Here is a 23,593-nt window from a genome sequence, read left to right on the forward strand (position 1 = left end):
GGGGCCCGGGCCATGATCAAGAACTGCTGGCCAGCCCCAGCCCCCACCACGCGGGCCGCGGCGCCGCTGGCTCGCTGCGGGGCCCGCCGCCGCCGCCGCCGCCAACGGCACACCAAGAACTGGGCACGGCGGCAGCGGCAGCAGCGGCGGCGTCGCGCTCGGCCATGGTCACTAGCATGGCCTCGATACTGGACGGCGGCGACTACCGGCCCGAGCTCTCCATCCCGCTCCATCACGCCATGAGCATGTCCTGCGACTCGTCCCCGCCCGGCATGGGCATGAGCAACACCTACACCACGCTGACGCCGCTCCAGCCGCTGCCTCCCATCTCCACCGTGTCGGACAAGTTCCACCACCCGCACCCACACCACCACCCACACCACCACCACCACCACCACCACCAGCGCCTGTCGGGCAACGTCAGCGGCAGCTTCACCCTCATGCGCGACGAGCGCGGGCTCCCGGCCATGAACAACCTCTACAGCCCCTACAAGGAGATGCCCGGCATGAGCCAGAGCCTGTCCCCGCTGACCGCCACACCGCTGGGCAACGGGCTGGGCGGCCTCCACAACGCGCAGCAGAGCCTGCCCAACTACGGGCCCCCGGGCCACGACAAAATGCTCAGCCCCAACTTCGAGGCGCACCACACTGCCATGCTTACCCGCGGTGAGCAACACCTGTCCCGCGGCCTGGGCACCCCGCCCGCAGCCATGATGTCGCACCTCAACGGGCTGCACCACCCGGGCCACGCTCAGTCCCACGGGCCGGTGCTGGCGCCCAGCCGCGAGAGGCCACCCTCATCCTCTTCAGGATCGCAGGTGGCCACGTCAGGCCAGCTGGAGGAAATCAACACCAAAGAGGTGGCCCAGCGCATCACCGCGGAGCTGAAGCGCTACAGCATCCCACAGGCGATCTTCGCGCAGAGGGTGTTGTGCCGGTCTCAGGGGACTCTCTCCGACCTGCTCCGGAACCCAAAACCGTGGAGTAAACTCAAATCTGGCAGGGAGACCTTCCGCAGGATGTGGAAGTGGCTGCAGGAGCCCGAGTTCCAGCGCATGTCCGCCTTACGCCTGGCAGGTAAGCCCAGAGGATTGCCCGGAGCCGGGCTGCTGAATGAGGGTTCCCGGGTGCCTGTGGCTCCGGCTGAGGGCGCCTAGCCACTCCTCTACCCTTCCACACTTCCTATTTCTTCTCTACTATAGTTCTTCTTCCGTTTTTTCTTTCTCTTCTCTTCTTTCTATCCTCCGTTTCTCTTTCTTCTTTTTCCATACTTCTCTTCCTTCTTACCTCCTTGTCTCCCCAGCTTCCTTGCCCGACCTTCAGCCTCTTTTCATTCACACTCTGCTCAGTATGCCAACTCTGCCCTCCCTTTCCGACCTTACCTAGTTGTGGGAAGCGTGTGTGCGCTGTCTGCTAGGAGCCCTCTCTTTCTGAGACTCACAGAGACCGGGGATTGCCTTTATTGAAACCTCGTGCACTTGAACTCCTGCTTATACAATACATTTCAGTTTTCCAAGCTGCCTAGTATCCCTATATGGAGGCAGTTGGACGGGAGGAGGGCAGGGACTTCACTCTTCAGAAGGGAAAAAGGTCTCTTTGCTCTCCTCCTACCTACCTATCAGGCAAACTTATTTGGTCACTGACAGGAGTCACAGCCTTGCCCAGAGGATAACGGGTGGCCAGAATACAACAGCACTTCCCGAGCCCACCTCTGGCCTTGACATTGGCGCAGGGACTTTATGATCGAAAGAAAGGGCTTGAGCCAGCTCTCGTGTCACTGCCCACAGTGAGAGGGTACAAGGATGAAGATTGGGACTGCTACATTCACCTCTTTGGAGGACCGGAGAGGAGAAACTACGAGTGGAGAGTGTCCTGCCGGTCCTTCTCCCAGCGTTTGCCGGGATTTACCGAGGTTTGGCTGGCCTCCAGGAGAGGCCCAAGCTAGAGGGAAGAGGTGCTGAGAAATTAAAATGCAGGTTAGTTAAAGGCATCTTGGCTATGGGCTACAGGCTCCGCCTTTGCATTAAGCGGACGCTGATTGTGCGCCTAGCTCCGCTGCGGGGAGGGCTGGCGACCGGCGAGAGGGGACGGGTCGACGCGCTGGGTTACATTGTTCTGGAGCGAGCTTAGCTCTTTGTGCCTCCTCTAGCGGCGGAGCCGCGAGGTACAGCCCTCTATTGTTCTAGGAGCGCAGAAACCTCCTGTGTGGGTGGCGGGAGCCAGAAAGAAAGACGCAGCCGCGGCTGCGACTGGCACACAGTTGCGCGCTTTTGTGCGCACAGACCCAGAGCGGTGCCGGTGGCAATGGCGCTGCCCAGGACCCTGCAGCGAACCGAGAGGGGTAAAGTGTCCAGGTACCCCACTGGGAAGGACACATGGTACCCGACTACAGGCCGCCGAGATGGGCAGCTTCTTTTGGACTGAGGCTGCCTCTCCGGAACGCTAGGTTATCTGGGGGACAATTCGTGGTGGCAGTGATTTACGTAGGCGCGAGTAGTGGGTCGCCCGTGGATCTGAACTGGCTGCACACAGCGCGCTTCCGGGGCTGAGAACTCAGGCTTCCTCTCTGGCTCCTCGGTCTTTCCTCACACCGCCGAGCGCGGCTTATGGGGGTGCACTCTGCCGACGCCGGACAGGGCTGGGGAATGTGACAGGCATCTTGTTCGCCCAGGCTTGGGGAAGGGGCGTTTCCACTCTGAAGGCCTCCGCCTTAGCCTCCTGTTGGAGGGGTCCCACCTCCAGTTAGTAATCTCCCCGCAGTGTTCATCTGAAAAGCCAAAGAAAATTAGTTTTCCTCCCAAAGAGCGTCCCCAAATCGCTGGACTCCGAATAGTTTTGCGTAGATTTAGAAACCTACTTTACCTTTCTTCTAATTTAGCTTACTCTTCATCCACTCCTGCAATTTTCTCTGATTGCTCTTAGTTTCTAGGAAAGCTTGAACAGAGAGTAACAAACTGGAAGCTTACTGACAGTTGCCAACAGTGTAGTGCCCCTTTGTCTTAGGCCCATCAAAATGCCCTCAGTCCCTCTTGGGTGAGTCTTAGCAAGAGGTGGCTATCTGGGCACAGGCAGCCTGTAGAAACTTGGCAGCTGGTCTTGGGGAAGGAGAGCCAGGGGTTCAGCTAATGGCAAGATGACAGCTATTCCACTCCAAGCCTTTTCAGAGTGCTGCCGCCCCCTCACGCCTATCCTGCAAAGGACAGAGCTTTTTAAAAACATGTGCCTTCTGCTTACCTACCTCTGAAAGTGATGTGGAAAGTAATATGTTGCCTGTTGGCAGGTTTCAAGCATTCTGACAACAACCTTAAGCTGTTCCGGGATGAGGGAGGTTGTGGTATCCCCCCACCACCCGCCATTGGGGCCACTCCTCAGGAACTGGCTTTAGGCATCAGAGTTATCCGAGTAGGAGCCTGGAAAGCCTCCTCAGCGGGACACCCAAAGCCTCCTTCAGCGAGTGGGAATTTCCTGCCAAGGACCCCACTTTTCTCAAGCATTCAAATATGTGTCTGTTTTATTACCCCTGAACTGAAAAGGCAGAAGAGCTTTAGCCTTTTTATCTGGCCATTTTATCAGCAACTACAAGTGTGTTGAGTGGTTATTACATAGGAGGCTTTTCAGTTTGGAGTCAGTAGATCAGGCTCTTCAGACGCTGACACAGAAGCTGGGACTGGTGAGTAGGTATTATGTGCTCAGGAGTGTGAGGGGACAGGAGCAGATGGAAAAGAAAAGCTGAGGCCTTCTCCTCCAGGAGTATTGATTGGAATGGCGCTGGGAGGCTGCTGAGGGCCCACACCACATCAACAAGCCCAGTTACTCCAGAGGGAGGCTGCGCCTGACTCCCAGGCCTGAACCTTGCTCCAGGTCCCCCATCTCACCAAGATCAGGACACTCCCTATCTATCTATCTATATTTCCTTTTTAGTTCCCTTTCTATTTCTCAGGTTTTGCCAGAGGCCCAAGCAGGCAGGGGTTTAAGGGACTGTAGAATTAAGATGTCTGATTTGGGCCAGCACCCACAACCTCACTGTTAGGTGAGGTACACCTCATCAGGACAGAAATGGTCCTTCCTCTCCTCTCCCAGCCATGTCCCACAGCTCTCCTTGCCCACTGCCTCTGTGTATCCCCAGCCTGGGGTAGCATTTCAAAGGGGAAGAGAGAAGATGTCTGGGAAACTCAGATTGCCTCAACATTAGATTTCAGAGAAATTGTTTCCAAATGCATGACTTCGTTCATAAAGTGTGGCGGAGGCAGAAACTGCAACCTTGCAGGATTGGGCCTCTTCTCTGGTCCCCAGGGCTGGCTCCCCCAGGGCAAGTTTTTATTGACCTGGCAAGCAGCGAGTTCAAGTACAAACCCTCTCTGGCTTTGAGCCCAAAAGGCCTGTGAACCAAGCACTAACGAGAAGCAGGACGGACCTCAGAGAACCCCGCGCAAGAAAATGGATGGACGGCTCTCAGAGGAAGATTGAGGCCCTGGTGGTGGGAGTGGTCTCCTCCAACGCCCGGAAGACAAGGCAGAGCCCCCTGGCAAAACACCTTTTGGAGATTTGCGCCTCCTATGATCCGGACTCCCGCGGCGGCCGGTCCCAAGCCTGCCTTCAGTACTTTGCCGCAGAGAGAGAACGGATGTCTGGCTCCCTCTAGGCAGCAGCTCCAACTGGCCAACCTGGAGCCAACTCTGTTCAGATAGCACAGGGCCCTAAACCAACCTGGAGAAGCGTTGCCTGGGCTCCCTGATGCCCACAGCAGCAGAGCGTGGCCATGGCAGCAAGCCGTGACGTCTGCCAGGGGCACCGCTTGTGTCTTTGCGACTCTCTCTTTGGTGCTGGGACGTCCTCAAGCAGCATTAAGCCTAGGGTCAGGGTGGGGACCTCGTCCACAGAGACACCCCCACCCCCACCCTTCCCTTGGGTCTGGCAGCTCCCCGACCAGGCTCATCCCATTTCTCACAGCGGTTTAGTTCGGGACCCAAGCCGCAGAGGCCGAATGCAGACATTTTGGTAGGGAATACATGAGGTTTTCTCCTGCTGGCTGGTTGGATTAATAATTGAAAAGCTCGCTTCCTTCCTTGCTTGATCAAGTCCCCGTGTCTAGAGAACACCTTCCTAATTCGCATAGGGTGGGCTGGAGCGGGGGCGAGCCGGTAGGACACGAGGCAGGCTAGTGAACCCGCGCACAAGAAGTGGCACAGGCCGCCTGGCGCCCTGGATGCAAGAGGCTGCGCATTTATTTTTATTCCAGGTTTTCCACCGTGTGGTTATGTCACTTTCTCAAACAAATGTGTATATGGAGGGAGATCGATGCTGATAATGTTTAGAAGATTAAAAGAGCATTAATGCTGGCAACAATAACGTAAACGTGTGGACCCAGATTTCATTGATCTGGAACCTGATCCGGCGCGTTTCCAGTAAGCCCGACGGCGCCCTCTTCCCAGCAGAGCGCTCGCCAGCGGCCCGGCTCCCCGGCGCTCTCTCCGCACCGCTTCCCCAGATCCAGGCCGGTTCTCGGGTCTGACCGCTGCTCGGCCCGCGCTAGGCCCCCGCCCGCCGCTTCCTACCCGAGGATTTCTTCCTTTGCGGGGCTGCCTGCCCTCGCCCCCAGTCCCCACGTGCCGCTTTCTGCGCTCCCAGCCACGAGTCAACGGCTCTCCAGGGGGTTAGTATTTGGAAGGCGTCTCACGGCACGGCGCCCAAGTCCTCGGGTCCTGCCGTTTTCCTCCACCCCGCGCGGCCCGCATCTGGTCCAGCAGGGCTCGGTGCAATTTCTTTCCTCCATAGAAACCATCTAGGAAACTTGGTCCCTCTCAATATGCGGGAACGACCAAGCTGAACTTTAGAAACGATGTCCCTAAAGCTGCCTACTAACCTCGCAGCTTTCTGGTCTGAGGATCCCCTACATTAATTGTTTTGATTTAAAAAAGACCATTCCTGTTAAATGTTCCCATTCGCAGACTTTTTATACTGATGCATTAGTTGGACAATTAAATGAGGCCCCAGTAACAATGACCTGGGATTCATTCCCTCAGGATGGTCTGCTCTGCTCTGGGCTAATTGGGTCAACCAGGGAAGAATCTAGTTTTTCACCCTGGATGGGGCAGGAATATAAGAAAACCAGACTGGAGGAAGCCACCTCCACTTCCCCTTCCCACCAGCTGGAGAAGTGGGACTCATGCCTGGCCCAGGTGGAGAGCTTTTCTGAGACACCTGCATTGATTGGGAAAGAAAGAATTTCAAAGCTCTTCCTTTCTACTGGCAGGGGAGACAGTACACCCCGCCAGCCAACCATTCTTTTTGCCAAATGGCTTATTTTTCCAGAAGGAACACTAAGGTGAATGAATGAAAGAATGAATGAGCTGGGATGGTGGATCATGTGGATGAGTTGAAAACCATATTGTTTGGGTATTTTGAAATTGTAAATTCTCCAATTTGAGAAAACATAGCTTTTCCTTCAAGAGAAGTTTTCAACTCGGAAGGAAAGGAGTGTTGTCTTTCTTTCTCTAAGAATGGAATAAGAAAAAGGAGAGAGAGAGAGAGAGAGGAAAAAAAAATATCTCATGTTCTGCTTTGAGATGTGGCAAAGAGTAAGCGGTTCTTCCTTTCTGTCCTCCCCAGAGATCAAAGTCATCTCCCCACCAGAGGATTTCCTTGAAGAAAAGAGCTTTGATACAGCTCCTTGATTCCTAGTCAGAACAAGTCCTACCCCCTCCTGAAGACCTGCAGAAAACTAGGTCAGGTGATCAGATACAGAAACCAAAGAGAGTGGGGGTTTCCTTCTATTGTGGAAGACAGCTGGCCCCTCCCCAGCTAAAGGGACCTTAGTTTCTGGGAGAGATGAGTGGGCTTTGGAAGAGTGGATCTTAGACTCTCCCCCAACCCCACTTTAGAACCCCAGACAGGGCTGGGTTCCTGAGGAATGGTGAGGGTAGGGCAGGGGGAACTGAGCCCCCCAGATTCTCTGTGTCTCTAGCAGCAGAATGGCCCCACTTCTCTCCAGAGACCCAGGTCTGCCCAGAGGTAATGGGGGCCTCAGGCTGGATTTACCTTCTGGAGCTCCAGGCCTGAACCCTGAAGGAAAAAGAGACCGCCTCTCCTGATGTCTTCAACCCCTAGCTTCACTTTGGGGTCACCTCTCAGTCCTCTGGCCTTTAAACCCTGTTTCTAACAGAAGCTCAGAGGGAAGGATTTGAGTTCTCAGGAAGGAAGTACTGCACCCCACCACACTATCTGGTGGCTGCTGCTGGCAGCAACTGTCTTGAGAAAAAGTGGTATCATGTCCGGGTGCCCCTGGAGGAATGAAAACCTCAGAGGAGAAGCAGAGAGATTTCATTTCTGGGTTCTTGCCAAAGGATGGGAAATGAGGAGGGAATAAATAGAAATAATTGTCTGGATAAAGGGCCCTGGGGGAAAGGGTGAATATTGAGGAAGCCTGGGCCTTAAACTTCACCTACAGACGCTGGATTGCCCTCATCCCCAACGCTCTCAGAGATCCTTGTTTTTTCTGACCCAAGAAAAGTTGCTTCCTCCCAGGGAACACTCTTCTTGGTGGGGGAGACCATTATGAGGAAGCCCACAGGGTCACTTATGCTGTCAAGGACAAAGTCTACTCGAGGTGGGCCCATCAGCAACCCTCATCATCCAGCCCACCCCTCTAATGCACTTCAGTGCCTTTGGGAAAGACTTTGATTCCAGGTCTCACTCCAGGCAAAGACTGAGGAATGCACACAGGTTTCTGTAGAGGCAGGGCTAGGGGAGCTAGTAAGGTTGATTGGGTAACTCAGCCCATCTGATGACAAGGTGCAGATGGGCAAGGCGTGGAGGAAGACTGTGGGCTGTACAGACAGGGATAGTCTCACTGGGGGAGCAGGTTTCCTAGAAGCTGTGGGCATTTATTACGAAAAACTGTCCCCCACAAATTGTCCCAGAGGGAAGGGAGGCACTGCATTCCACCTTGGCGCCTCTCTCTCCATTTGAAGATCCATTACTCTTCTGTAGAAAGCAGACTTTGTTTGGGTTGGAAGCACACCTCCAACGTAATTTAATCAGCATTGGACTTTGGCTCATGTAATCAAATATACATATACTTTCTCCTGCAGGAAGAAAAATAATTTCTCTGTAACTGGTATTGACTTGAAATCATGTATTCTCTGGAAAGCATCACATTTTTAAAGGGAAAGGTAAAATTAAGGGGAAAAGAAGCCATGTTTCAGTGGTTTGCCTTATAAATAACTAAGAGAGCCAGTTACCACCTAAGAAAGGGCAGAGGGAGCCTTCTAGAGCTCAAATATTGGGCTGCTCCAACTGTGGGTATCCTATTCCAGCTTCCTCTGTGTAGTCACCCTCCCAAATCTGTGTTGTAGGAGACAAGGTTAACTGGCTCACCAGATCATAGGAATCTGGGCTTTATATTTATTTTGGGTTGAGACATCTTTGGGGAGACCTATTTGGTGCTCCGTTTTTTTCTATCCTTTTTGGAAAGACCACAGGCAGCAGCAGCAGGATCCCAGTGGACAGAAAGCCTACTCCACCCCCAGGGCCTTGAGCACGAAGTTCTGCTGTAGAGCATTTCTCTAGAGCAAGCTTGGTCTCCCCACCCGCAGGGCAAGGCTCTGGGCTTTACCCAAGTTGGGTCTGTTAGGGAATCTGTTGTAAACACAGATCCATTGATTTGCATTTGTCAGAGAGTAAAGTTAAACCAGTGAAAAGAGAAGCCCTTACCCTTTTATGCAGGGCCAGGGAAACCTTTCATATTGATCCTATTGATCCAACCTTTCCCTTTAAGGAAACCACATAGTTAAAGACCCTTGTTCAATAGATTTACCCTTCGTGCTTGTGATATTCCTTTAAGTGTTCTCATCTAGGATAGCTGGGCATTAAGCCCACACTCCAAACCAAACAAAAATGAAAAGGGGGTTGAAAGAGAGGAGTCAGGAGGCAGAATTGTGGAAAGTGAAATTGAATCAAACTGAAATGTGTAATGACTCGGTTGGGGATGTTTTTCTCATTCTTCTAAGATGACATGCAGGGATAAAGACAAAATAGATGCATTTAGCATCTCTTCCCCCCACTTATCCCTCCCTCTCTCTCTCCCCGAAACAAAATCTGTTTATATGCTAGAATAGCAACATCAGAGACACATCATTTTCTACTGTAAAATTATTTCAATCAAGCCACTAGCTTGATTCATTTAAACTGGTTCACTTAAAAGCGGTAATATCACCACAAAGTTATTTTGGTCCATTTGTAGCAAATTGGGAATTAGATTGTCCCCAGAAAAGCAAATTTGGGGGCTCTGTATATGAGCATGGACACTGAAGTCACTTTAAAAGAGAAGGGTCTTAGAGTTGGAAGTGTGTAGAAACTAGACCAGGAGTAAGATACTTTTTTTTTTTTTAATAAAGCAATGTAGATGGAACGGGAGTTATTAAATATTGCCCAGTATCCCTCATGTTTGCAGATATGAAAATGAAAGTCCTCTTTGTTTCCAGGACTGTTGGCATGATCGTTTTATTTCTTCCTTGACCCCTTTTGTTCTGTAAATAAAATCCATTTGTGATTTTTTTCAACATGTTCCATGCACTATTCCTAATTGGCTATCTCTTGGGTTGTGTTCAGACATTCATGTTTGTTTTATGTGATTGAAAAATATTAATGATTCCTTAGGTGAGCTAATGTATTTATCTACTGAGTGAGTTCAAAGGGCAGAGTTCAGCTATGGTTCAGGTTAATTGAACAGGAACCAGTGAGCTCTCCAGGCTGTGTTGAACAAGGGACCAGTCCCTTAAAATATCACACTCAACAAACACACAGTTTCACTGTCCTCATCCTGGAGCGTGATGTAAGAGGCTCACATCACCTTGGATTGCTTGTTTAAAAACCCAAAGCAAAGCGCAGCAACTGCAACAAAACCCCTGAGTCCCCCTCAGGGAAGAAGAGTTTTCTCATTGGCTAATTGCTTTATTGGTAGCACTGACCTGCAGAGCAGCTGCAGGGGCCTGGATGAAGGCTTAGGCCTCAGAATAATGTGCTCCATTAGAACCAGGGCAAGGCATTTTTTGTTTACTCAATTGGAGCTCCTTGCAAAGTGCCATTAACCCCAGCCCAACCGCATGCGTGTTGCAAAAGCCAAAGGTCACACCAGTCGGGCTGTAGGCGCAGCCAGCTTTGCCGGAGTAGTAGGGAAGAGGCATCCTGCTGGCATCACCCTCCCTGAGCTTGGCCCGATCCCCAGGGGCCCGGGGCTTTGACCAAAGCAAGCATTTGCACAACTTGTTTACATTTCCCAATTGCTGAATCATGTTATTGATGATTACACAGTTTTGATCTGAGCACCATCAATCACAACATGAAAAAAATTCCTCCCACTGACCCTCTCTTTTCTATTTCTGTTCCCTCCATCATTGTGTATTACAGTAAACAGAATTGTGCAGACGTTGCTTTTTAGCAGGAATAAAATCTGGATAAGTGCTTGGATCAAGAGGAAGACAGATCTCCAAACAGGGCTGAGGGGGTTGTTCAGCAGAAAGAAGCCTTGAGGTGGAGCCAGAAGCACAGTCGAGGCTTCTACCAAGAACACCTTGAGCTAGACTGCCACCTGCTGGGAGTCTTCTAATTGCAGTAAGCCTTGCACCCCCAAGGCCCAAGCACCTTCCTTCACTTTGTTCTTAGTATTTGTGTCTCCATTCTCCACCCTCCTGACCACCACTCTTTTTTTCCTTGAAATTTCTGCCTCTTTTCATTTGTTGCCGAGGAGAAATCAGCAGTTTTGCTGTGATGGATAAGGTGACTCACCCACCCTGTACATTGTATAGTTTCCTGCTTAGTTAGAAAGTGGGGAGAGGAGGGGCAGAGAAAGCAAGAAATATCTGTGGGAGAGAAGAGGAACAGACATGCGTGTAAGAGAAATGGCTCAGTTGATGGTGCCAGTGAGGGCTGTACCGACAGTAAGGTGCCCTGCAAAGACAAAATTTTGTACAAAGGAGAGAAGGTGAAAAAATTAGTATGGGCAGGGAGGACATCAGGAGAGACGCCAAATCAGGGAGCCAGAGGTAGGCTCTGTGAAACCCCAGGGAAGAGAAAAAGTGAACTAGCTGTTTTGCAGTTGCAGAGAAGTAAGCCACTCAGAGCCAAACTGTGGAGCTGACTGTAGCCCTGTGGGCGGCAGCTGTTTCCGGAGCCCCTGGCAGCCCAGCGCACCTGTGGGTGGGTTGCTGCCTTCCCGCCCCAGTGCAGGCTTCAGCACCACGAACAGCGCCATGGAACAGCTCAAGAGCCTGCTCGCCCAAGCTGCAGTCTGAGCGAGTTTGCATCTCAACCCAAAAAAGGGAGATGGGTCCTCTACCAGATTAAATGTGTGCAAGACCCTAATCAGTAGCTCCAGCTCTCTAGATCTCAGAGCCCCAAACAGAACAGAGCCTCAGATTTTCCTTTAGCAGTCCATGGCTTTGATTATCTGTGTGTGATTATCAGCAATAATAAAGCAAGAGGAGGTTGTGGCAGTAAGAGGACAAAAGATGCTAAAGGACCCTTTCCTTTTGAAGAGAAAAAAACATTACTGGGGGTGGGGGGAGGGTTGAACTGTTTTTCTCCATGTTCCTGACTTCTGAAGGCACTGATTGCAGCTCTCAACAGTACTTCACATTTAGGATTTACTTTCAAGGTTTATGGTCTGGGTGCCCTGCACACAGAGATACAAAAATGGATTTTTTTTCCCCACCATATACCTAGTCGTGATTTTTGAAAATGAGCTTTTCTTTAACAGATTCTCACATTATATCAGCCATCATGTTGCCAGGAGAGCCAACAATGGAACATCACTACCTCCAATAAATCTAGAAAGTAGGTTTGATTTCTTGAGAGTTTTCCTTGGTAGGATTCTATTTAAGAGGAACCTCTCCACTGCTTCTGTGGGTCAAGGATTGAGTCACTTCCTTGAGACCACGCAATGGAGTTATATGTCCCTGGCCAGGGTAAAAGCTGACATTAGGTGCTAACCCCTTATTCTGGACATTTTTAGCCAGTTGCTCTGCTTTATTCGTGTTTTTATTCCCGAGAAAGGAGGCATGTAGGTCCTTTTGGGTCTGTGATTGGGCACAATTCCCATCTCTTTAGGTTTCTAGTAAAATGGCCCTTGACTTTCCAAAGCTAATTAAAATGTAAAACCTTTGCTTTATGTGAGAGAACTTCATCTCAAGCCTAATTTATTGTCAGAGTGGTTCTCAGGGAGGTGGAGCATAGGAACAAGTGTATCCACTTTAAAAGAAAGTCAAGAGTATAATGAATGAAATTTTCTCCCTGTGACAATGCATCTTTAAATTCCAAGTGGCTCTTGGATGAAGGGAAGAAAATCCAGCCCCAGACATTTTTCAGTATTGAAAAAAAAATCATGTTCTGTGTCCAAGTACCTAAATGTTTGTCCTATAAGTGAACAGGAATATTGTTTGAATCAGACCTTAGAATTGGTTTTGTATCCATTTGATAAACACCGATTAAAACAGTTTCTTCAAGTCATATGATATTCAAATTCAATGTAACTAGTTGCTGGGTTACATTATCAAAAACCTTTTCCAGTAAAACATGGATTTGACAGTAAGCAAAGCCTTTTTTTTTTTTAAGTCTGTTTTATATGCATCACTGCATCTTATTAAAATAAGTCAGTCCACTCTCCAGGAGCTTATGTAACTAAATGCATTTCCTTTCTAGTGAGCTCTGTGTGGTTTTTGAAAGATATTTTTGACAAGACTACAATGTAAACAGGACCTCTCCTGTAATCTTCTTTGACTCCAAATACATACATATGTATATATACATATGTATGTGTGTGTGTATATATATACATATATATAGAGAGAGAGAGAAAACTTTTTGCTTTCCTGAAACAGAACAACAGATTTCCAAATCTAAAAGCTTTTTTTAAAGTCTTGGGTTCAGAAGCTTCCTGTTGTATTCCATAGTCTACCTCAGTTCATGTTCAAGGCATGAGAGTGAATTCTTTTTTTTTTTTTTTTTTTTTTCATTTGAAAAGGAAGAGACATTCTTCCTGTTGAAAACCAATTACTTGACTTTATTCTGGGTCCCTGCCTCTCCTGCCTTCTCAGTACACCCATCCTTTTCTGTGCTTAAACTGTAGCACCAGGACACAGCTTCGATCCTTGGCCCAGCACAGTGAGTAAAATGGATCCAGTGTTGCTGTAGCTGCAGTATAGATTGCACCTGCGGCTGAAATCAGATCCCTGGCCCCAGACCTCCACGTACCACAGGGCAGCCGAAAAAGAAAAAACAAAACAAAAAACCCAAACCCAAAAAAACTCTTTTCTTCATTAGCTTTTTCCCATTTGAATTTTTGTGCTCCAAACTCTCCTATTTTTTTTTTTTAATGCTCTCCCAACACCTGCTTTAGCTCTAGCTCTTTCTTCCCTTTACACCTAGAAAGAGTTTCTATAACTCAGTGTCTGTGTCTTACCTTCCCCTCAGTCCCAGCCCTTTGCTGTCTGGTTCCAGCCACTCCCGTTTACTAAACCTGCTCTTAACAAAGCCACTGTTGAGGATTTGTCACCAAATCCAATAAATGCCTCTCAGGTCTTATCCTAAGTTGGCCTCTCTGTGGCATGCCACACGCTGCTCACCACCCTCTCCTCTCCCTTTCTTCCTCTGACTTCTGAAATAGTGTACTCTCTTATTTTCCTCTTTGGCATTCTGGGTATTCCTTCTCAGTCTCCTTTCTGGGCTCCTTTTACTCTGTCCATCTAGCTCAGCATTCAGGCCTAAGCTATTTTATTTAGTCACTCAAATACTCCCCTTGGAAGACTGCATCCATTAGGTTGTGATCTCTCTATGCTGAGGACAGCCCTGATATCTCTTCTGAGTTCCAGGTCCCTATTTCTTTGTGCATCTGATCATCTTTGTCTGGATGTCCTCAAATTCGGCCTATCTCAAAGTGAACTCATTTTTCTTATCTTCTCTCCCTCATCACCATCACCACCACTAAACATGAGTCTCCTCTTTTATTCTCTCTCTTTCAATAATCTCCTTGTAATAATCTCAAGCCAGACACCAGGAAGTCACCTCAGACTCTCTCCTTTCCCTTTTTAACCCCATGTGTCAACCATCCTAGCCATGTGGATTATACCCCCTAAATATCTATCTCCATCCTTTCCTTTGCCGCCCTCATTGGGGGCAGCACCAGTTTCCTGATTGATCAGCCTCTCTTGTCTTGCCTTTTCTCATCCATTTCCAACCTTGAGACAGCGTGGTTTTTCTGGAACCCAAATCTGACCACAGTACACCATTGTTTAAAACTCTTTGTTAGCTCCCTTTGACCATTTGTGAAGGTCCAGATCCCTGAACAGAGTGGACTAACCCCTGCTCACCTCCGGCTTCATCTCCCATCATTCAGCTCATTGGCTTTGTGCTCCAGACATGCTGTACTTCCACCAGGCCATTCCTTTAGCGTAGAACACTTTTTTTCTCACTAAGCTCTCTTAAGCTCAATTTCGTATCTTGGCTTAGAGGTCTTTGTCTCTAGGAAGTTTTCTCTGGTCTCCTAAATTGGGATCTCCTTGGACTATCCCTCCCATTTCACATAGAATACAAATAGGCATCACTTACTTACTTGTCAGTGTTCCCCCGCACCCCACATTGTAAATTTTATGAAAGCAAAGATTGGGTATAGCATATGATAGACAGCCAATATATCTGTGAATAAATTAATGAATACTTTTATATGACACTGCTTCTGCTCATTTTACTCTCCCCAAGTTAGTAAATGGTATTTGAAGAAGAATTGTCAGTGTTGGTGCATCATTTGGGAACAATATTTCGTGTTTCATGATACCAAGTTCTCATTAATGTCATTTTCCTCCTAAGCTAAGATACTCCAAGTATGTAGGAATTTCAGAGGGAATGTTGAAGTGGGGTTAAATCCTATCTAAAGTTTCCAATTATCACCAATGACACGAGGGATGTGAAATGATATGGATAAACACTAGAGTAGGGACCCATTTTACCAGTTGACTCTAGTCTGCCAAGGTAACCTGCTTGAATCAGGTCATTTTCCTTGCTGTTCTGCTCATACATTGCCCTCTTCGCTAAGTCCATGTCTCTGTACACTCTCTTCCTCCTACCCGAACTGTCTTACCTGTTCCTCTCCAGATCCTCACTATCCTTCCTGGCCACCTCAGGTCCTCCATCTCTGAGTGTTCCCAGCAAACTCTAGCCCATCCTTTTTTTCTCCCTTTCCTCAACTCTGGTTGCAGTCATCTGTTCCAGATGACATAACAGCTTCTTAAGCTGGGGTCTTACATCACTCTCTAGGTGTCTTCTGTATCCCTTCCCTCTAGCTCTGGAGGGGAGATGCCATATTCTTGTGTCTCCCACAGCTGCTGGTCCATGGCTGAATCCATGGTATTCATTTTTTTTTCAACTGAATCATTTGATGCATTCCTTCCTGTCTTTATGGATAGTCCTAATTTCAGTCACTCGAGGCATGGGGCGGGGGGGGGGTGTGTATGTTTTCTCATATCTGGCATTCTTTTCTAGCCTCTGATCTTTTAAAAGGGGTATTCTTTTGATCATTGACAGAAATACCTGCTTACACAGCCAAAAATGGATTCCTGTGTTAATCTGAAATGACACATTAGCTTAATATGGAGAAAACAATGCTCACAATGGCTTTGTAAATAACAAAGGTTGTTCTACTTCCACACAAAGCTGAAAATGTTGCCTATTCTAGACTATTAGAGCCTGCAAACACATCAGCAAATCCGAGAAACTGTCTTCTCCTTTTGAGTCATTATAATCATTAGTAAACCAAATTTGCATTTAAATAGCAATTACTTGATGTATGCAAATCCTTAGATTGTTATTGACTTAAATTTACCTGTAAAGAAAAAAGAGGTAAACATTTTTTTAAGTTTATCCTTTTTCTTTCTCATTTCCTTATCTCTTGGCAAATGAGAACCTAAAGTTATTTGATATATTTGAAACCCTGTAGTTGAAAATTTCTCAGAGATAGGAGTTCCCCTCATGGCGCAGCAGAAACGAATCCAACTAGGAACCATGAGGTTTTGGGTTCAATCCCTGGTCTCACTCAGTGGGTTAAGGATCTGACGTTGCTGTGAGCTGTGGTGTAGGTCGCAGACAGGGCTCAGATATGGTGTTGCTGTAGCTGTGATGTAGGCCGGCAGCTACAGCTCTGATTAGACCCCTAGCCTGGGAACCTCTATATGCCATGGGTTCAGCCCCAAAAATACAAAAAGACAAAAAAAAAAGAAAAAAGAAAAATTTTCAGTGATATACACAGTTCTGCCTACACAGTACTGAACTAAGTAATTAATGCATGGAAGTAAATTAACTAGCTTTTTTCACCTTTGATTTTACTGGAATTTTAAGATTTGAGTGGATAAATCCTCTCATCTTTACAATATCCATATAGGATTGAGTCAAAAGAGGTTTTTCCTATTATCTCAACTTTAGTGAGGAACTAAACTAAGATAATTTGCTATATGTCTTATGTGAAAATTATAAACTGCATGGAGATTTTTTTTTACAGTTATGTTTTGACATTCATATTACAGGAGTAACAAACTATGAAGACCATGCATATATGAACAGCGTTAAAATTAAAACATTCCAGACCTTTTTTTTTTAATGTCTTTAATTGACTACATTGCTGTGCTGCGTGATAATTGGGTATGCTTGGTAAGCAGTTGACCTAAGTGACTACCCTTTGTGTGCCTTGCATAGCCAAACTAAGTTTCCATTTGACACAGAGGCAGGGACTTACAGGGTTGGGCAGAGTAAGAGGCAGCTCTGAGGCCCCTCTGAAGAGCCTTAGACCCTAGTCAGAGGTCATCTTCTTCTCCAGCTGGGGTACCATGACCTGGACATGACTGGCACCAAAGACTGCCCCATTCCTTTTTTCCCTTCTTCCTGGTCCCTCGTCTTCCTCCTCTGCCATCCTCCAGAGGAACTAGTTGAGACCTGGAGGAATCAGAACTACTGAGTTCATCTCCCTGACTCATTCTGCAGGTAGAGCCTTAGATTCGGGCTTCCATAGACAGACTCTGGAAAGTCAGTTAAAATGGCAGAGTTGGAGTTCCCGTTGTGGTTCAGCGGGTTAAGAACCCAGCTAGTACCCATGAGGGTTTGATCCTTGGCCAGTGGGTAAGGATCCACCCTTGCCGTGAGCTGTGGTATAGGTCAGAGTTGTGACTCAGATACCACATTGCTGTGGCTGTGGTATAGACCAGCAGGTACAGTTCTGATTCAGCCCCTAGCCTGGGAACTTCCATATGCCATGGGTGCAGCCCTAAAATGAAAAAACAAACAACAACAACAACAACAAAATGGCAGAGTGGGGAGTAGGTAGGTGATTGAACTGGAGGGGGAAGAGAGGAAAATCTACAATAGAATAGATGGGTTTTTCTCCCATAAGCCACATGGACTCAGGAGCCCCTGTTCTGCCTCCAGAGAGCTTGGGAGGTCCCTAGGGTATGAGCATCCCTATCAGAGAAGAAGGCAGGATGGCAGGTTAAGGAGAGAGGGCATCTGTGACAGGTCCTGGGAACGGTATCACCCAGGTCCACCTCTCCTAGGCTGTTGGGAAGGGACTGGAGACACCAAGCCTTCCTTTCTCCCCACCTGATCTTACACAAGTAGCAGCAGGGTACCAGAGCAGAACAAATGACCTTTGGCTTTGGAGTCAGACAGGCTCAGGCATTAATTATAACCCCGCTACTTACTAGCTCTCATTTAACCTCTCTGCATCTCAGTTTTCTCCTTTATAAAGTGGGAATATGTCCATCTTGGAGAATGATACAAGAGATGATCTGTATAAAGTAAATGTCAGGTGACAGGCCGATGAACTGTCTTTAGGACTTCTCCACAGAATCCCTTGCCTAGAGTGATGACCTGAGGGACAAGATGGCCTTGGATGTTGGGGGGGAGGAGAGAAAGGAAATTAAGTACAGATTTTATTGAACTTTATTATGTGCTATGTATCAGTTATCTATTGCCATAGAATGCTAAGTAATAAACCACTCTAAAACTTAGGATGTTCAGCAAAAAACACTTTTTGGTCGCATATCTCAGAATTCAGCTGATCTAGGCTGGTCCCAGCTCGGGTTGCACATGCACCTGTGGTCTGACTGCCTTGATCATATGTCTATGGGTAGCTCTGCTCCATGTTTCCCATCCTCTTCTGGGACCACTGGGGTGGCTGGTTATGTCCTCATTGTGATGGAAAAGGGGGACACACAAGCAATAACATACTCTGTAACATCTCATTGGTAAAAGCAAACCACATAGCTGAGCCTGGGGACAGAGCGGGAGGCACTACCAGGTTCCATGGCAAGAAGCCTGGGTATAGGAGAGGGTGAATTGGAGCTTTTTGAGTTCTCGGTTTTTTTTGTTGTTGTTGTTGTTCTTTTTGCCATCTACCTCCTACCACATGTTTTAGCTCACTTCCATTCTTGCGGAAACCAAGAGTCATTCCTATGGTGGGGATGGGATAAGGACAACAAATTTGTCAACAAATAGAAAAAAAATGTGGAAATATTTCAAAATCCCTTATTATTTTATACTTTAAGTAAGTTAACAAACCATGCCCAGCTTGTTAGAAGCCATGTTTCTTTGTACTGGGATGACCTGTGGACCCGTCTAGATGGTAGCAGGCAGGGACTCGAAAGTACTCTCCGTCACGTTCCCTCTAGTGCTGGCATGGTGCCTGACACACAGTAGGCACTCAGTAAATGCAGGTGATCCCCAGGGTCTCAGAGCTCTGGTGTCCTAACAGAAGGTGCCTTCCAGCCTCACCAGATGACCACATGTAGCTCTATATGGTTTTTTTTATTTTTATTTTATTTTATTTTATTTTATTTTTTTGATCTTTTTAGGGCCACACCCATGGCATATGGAGGTTCCCAGGCTAGGGGTCTAATCAGAGCTGTAGCCACAGGCCTACACCACAGCCACAGCAATGCGGGATCCGAGCCACGTCTGCGACCTACACCACAGCTCACGGCAACACTGGATCCTTAACCCACTGAGCGAAGCTAGGGATCCAACCTGTGTCCTCATGGATACTAGTCAAATTCGTTTCCACTGAGCCATGATGGGAACTCCTGTACATGTATTTTAAAATAAGATTTCATTTTTAAACTTTTCTATTTTTTTCCCACTGAAACAATTATCAAACATCTGAGGAACAGAAGTCCAAATCAGTTGCCTGCGAAAGTTAAGCCATCCAATCCAGATCTCTGTTATTCTGTGCCCCGACAAAATGCAAACAATGCGAGCATTTTATTCATTTTTCCGGTGAATAGAGAAGCTATTTGTAGGTGCTATTAAAAAGATCAAGAGACTTACGCATTTGTGACTCTAACAATGTCTAAGGTTTGTTGAGGGTGTTTGTTTGTTTTTAACCTTAGGTTCTGCATTTGGCACGCTTATATTATTTTTTTTCATCATAAGCAGTGTTAAAAATACTTGAGGGGTTTTGTCTTGGTTCTTAATGTGGGTGTTAAGAGATGCCTTCCATTAGTGAGTATGCCTCTGATAATGTGTTTATTTGCATCTTCCTTCTCCTGCCTGTCCCCTAATGGTCTGGTACACAGAGGGCTACTTGAGCTGATTTATATGGATCTCAGTTGCTCTCATTTGCGCATACTTAATTCAGAGAGGTGATCACATTGATTTCCCAGGCCCACTTTTCAAGGCATTGTACTAACATAGATATCTCAGCAGCTCTAACTACATTGTCTGAAAAGGAAAACATTTTAAACCTTTGGAAGCAATTTTGATGGACATTTCATTGTGTTCTATATTACTTACCTAATTAAATTTCCTTCACGTAGAGGTCTGTTTAAAATTAAATTGAGAAATATTTTTGAGTTCCATCAGGCAGATAACTTTGTTTAGCTGGGTTTGTTCTGCGTACATATGAAATGGCATCCTGTGAATCAATACCCGGTGCTTATGCTTCCCAGGGATGTGAAGAAATGATGCCCTTAGTAGGCAAATGTAGTCTCCTGTTATTCATGACAAGCTGTCCCTAGTTACTGAACTCGTTCACCCTGTAATTCCAAAATGTCCCTGTGTTTCTGTGCCTGAGGTTTGGCAGGCTGATTTATTTGAATTCTGAGCTTTGTGAAAAGAATCTGTAACTTCTTTCACGGATTAGCTGGAGTCCTGGGACTCCTATTTACAAATTCACAGTCCAGCTCAAGGCCGCTTGCTTCCTTTAGGGCAAACAGAAATCTTATTTGCATAGCAGAGGGGGTTAGGATTCCAGATCCAGTTTGAAAGCAAATAGGGTGAGTGGTCTGAGGATTCAGCCCCAGTGGAAACTGTGTGTTTTGTATATTTGGAAGCAAAACCCAGGAGAAAGGCCTTATCTCAGCGCCACCCACCCTGCCTCTGAAACAGGAAGAACAGACCCTCATCTTTTATCTGGGTTGTCCTTGAGATGGCCATCCCATTCAATTCCATGGCCATGGAACCTATGGTAGTAGAGCTGTTATTGGAAAATTGACATTCCATAAGCTCTGCTTTAATATTTAAAAAAAAAAGTTCCAAAGAAGAACTTTTTGTTGCATTGTTAATTAGCCTTTAAACATTTCAGAATTCATTAGAATCTTCAAGGTCTTCAAAGTTTATCTTGTTTATCTCTGTCTTAGTCTATTATAACAAAACGCCACAGACGGGTAGCTTCTAAACAACAGAAATGTGATGCTCACAGTTGGTTCTGGAGGCTGGAAGACCAATATCGGCGTGCCAGCATGGTCAGGTGAGGGCTCTTTTCCAGGTTGCAGACTTCTCAGTATCCTCACCTGGTGGAAAGGGTTAGGGAGCTCTTTGGAGCCTCTTTTATAAGGGCACTAATCCTATTCATAAGGATTCCACTGTCATGACTGAAATACCTTCCAAAGCCCCACCTACTCTCCCATCATCTTTGGAAGTTAGAGTTTCAACATATGACTTTGGGGGGACACAAACTTTCAGCCTGTAGCAATCTCTGTGCCTCAAATAAGAGCAAGTATATTATAAGGTAATTGTGAGCCTTAAATGAGCTAATGCATGTAGATGCTTAGAACAACGGGTCCACAGTGAATGTTTGCTAATTTAGTTGCTATCATTTCTATTATTATTAATTGATTAACATTGCCTTTGTAACTTTTATGTACATAACCCCAGTTTGTCCTGAGTTACCACCGACTCTTCCATAGTTTTTACGTATCAAGAGTATTGCTTGGCATTGTCATTGAGAACATGAGTTTTGGGGTTAGACAGATCGGGTTTGGTTCCCAGCTACCACTTACTAGCTGTGTGAACTCACACAAGTCATTAACTACAGAGAGTCTCAGTTGCCTTCTCTATAGAATGAGGATAAGGTTGGACCCAACATCGTCTAGTTGGTATGCAGATCAAATGAGATACCACACTATTTAGCCCTGCACTTGGCACTTTTACCTTTTATTTCCTTTATACCCAGGATAACCCCCTATTTCACATGGACACGGCTATTCTTCAGTATAATTGATGTCATTTTCACTGATGGAATTTATGATGAAAGAGGTGGCCTGACACTACATTGGTCTTTGGGTACTCTCCTTGCAAACAGGTTAAATATATAGCAGCACTGTTTTACTCCTGCCACTCTTCTCCCCTCACCACCCCCCTTGTCCTTTTAAAACTCTCTTAACAATTATGAGCATTTTGCTAAGCTCATGCTTAGAACACAGGAGTGTGCTGGGCATGCAGTAGGTTCTGACAGAATCTTTACTGACTCATGCTGGGACAAGATCCATTTTGTAAGTGTTGGTATGTGTTGAGCACAAACTCTAGATCAAATTGTACAATTCTACATATAAAAATTGCAGTTCAGCCAACAGTTCATTTCATGGCTCCATCACAATTGAAGGTTTGAGACTCATTTCTGAGCACTCTTTTCTCAGACATCTAGGTCATCAGGAGGCTAAAAGTGCTCAGTACTGTTTCCTCTTTTCTGGCTTCAATATGCCTGGACCCTGCCTCTTCCTCACATTCCCCAGATCCACTCACTGTGCGTTCATTTCATTCTCATCCAACTCCCCGAAGGGCTCCTGTTTTGGTTCACAGCATCATCGTTCCCAAAGCCAGGAGCCTTAGCAAGGAAAGAAAGGAAGAAAACCCACAGACACTCTGCTGCTGCTTTTCCTGAAATAGCAACTTATCTACTAATATAAGATTTTGAAGCCGTGGGCCTCTAAATTCTCCACACACAAATCTATTTAAACAGTCTCTAGAATCCTTTCCTGACCCCAAATTACTCCAAAGCATTAATTGTCCTAGTGGTTTCATGGCCACATTATTTCATATTCATTAGTGTTTTCATGAAAAATTATAACACTAATTAGAGTGGCTTCCAGTTAATTCACTTGGTGATTCATTACTCTCTCCCCTCTTGGTGTTCTGCATGTGGTCATCTCGGAGAAAGCATCCATGGGGTAATTGCAGCTCTATTCCCCGAGTGATCGCCTAATGCCATTAGTTCTGATCCACAGGCGCATCTCCGGCGGCTCTGATAGGGGTCTGGTTACAGCTGCACCCTCGCCCCTGCCCTCTGGATGCGGGGAGAGAGGGAAGCCTGTGCTGAGGACTAGTCCTCTGGAGAGGGTCCAGGGCAGCAGAGAGGGCAGAGTTCCCAGTGGGAGGCAAGCATCACTTTAGCCTCTTCTGGAACCTGAGGTAAGGACAGGATAATGCTAAGAGAAGTCCACCCTGAGAACCTGTACGTGGGAAGGAATAAGGAAAACACATTTTCTTGGGTTTTAGCAGATGTGTGGCTGGGCACTGGCTAGCCTCTGGAAGTCGGGTTCTCCCTCAGGCCTCTGCCTGCCAGCTCTTTTTATTAAAAGTTTATTTGTCTTCACACCCTTTGGGATGGCAGCTATCAAAAAATCCCAGAAAAACAGAGTTCCTGTTGTGGCTCAGCATGTTAAGAACCTGACATCGTGTCCATGAGGATGCAGGTTTGATCCCTGACCTTTCTCAGGGGGTTAAGGATCTGGCATTGCCACTGCAACATTTGTCACAGGTGTGGCTCAAATTTGGTGTTGCTGTGGCTGCGGTGTAGACCGCCAGCTTCAGCTCTGATTCAAACCCTAGCCTGGGAACTTCCATATGATGCAGGTGCGGCCGTAAAAAGAAGGAAAAGGGGGGAGAAAAAACAAAAACAGAAAATAAGAAGTGTTAGATGTGGGGAAATTGGAAACATTGTACACTATTGATGGAAATATAAAATGGTGCAGCTGATATGAAAAGAATATGCAATCTCTCGATAAATTAAAAATAGAATTACCATATGACCCAGCATTCCTACTTCTGGGTATATATCCCAAAGGATTGAAAGCAAGGTCTCAAAGAGATATTTGTACCCCATGTTCGTAGCAATGTTATTCGCAAAAGCCAAGAGGTGGAAGCAACCCAAGCATTCATCGATGGATAAGTACATAAAGTGTGATATATGCATAGAACAGGATATTATTCAGCCTTATGAAGGAGAGAAGTTCTAGCACATGCCACAACATGAATGAATCTTGAGGACATTATGCTAAGTGAA

General features: G+C 46.8%; 1 protein-coding gene across 1 annotated transcript in view; it reads left to right on the top strand.

Annotated features, from left to right (window-relative positions):
* Window positions 1-23,593, top strand: part of ONECUT2 (one cut homeobox 2) — a 61,139-nt gene that overhangs the window by 548 nt on the left and 36,998 nt on the right. The window contains 1 exon segment of the mRNA XM_021093679.1: window positions 1-1,077. Within this exon segment, the coding sequence (XP_020949338.1) occupies window positions 1-1,077 (1,077 nt within the window).

This window comes from Sus scrofa, chromosome 1, assembly GCF_000003025.6.
Source record: "Sus scrofa isolate TJ Tabasco breed Duroc chromosome 1, Sscrofa11.1, whole genome shotgun sequence".
NCBI lineage: Eukaryota > Metazoa > Chordata > Mammalia > Artiodactyla > Suidae > Sus > Sus scrofa.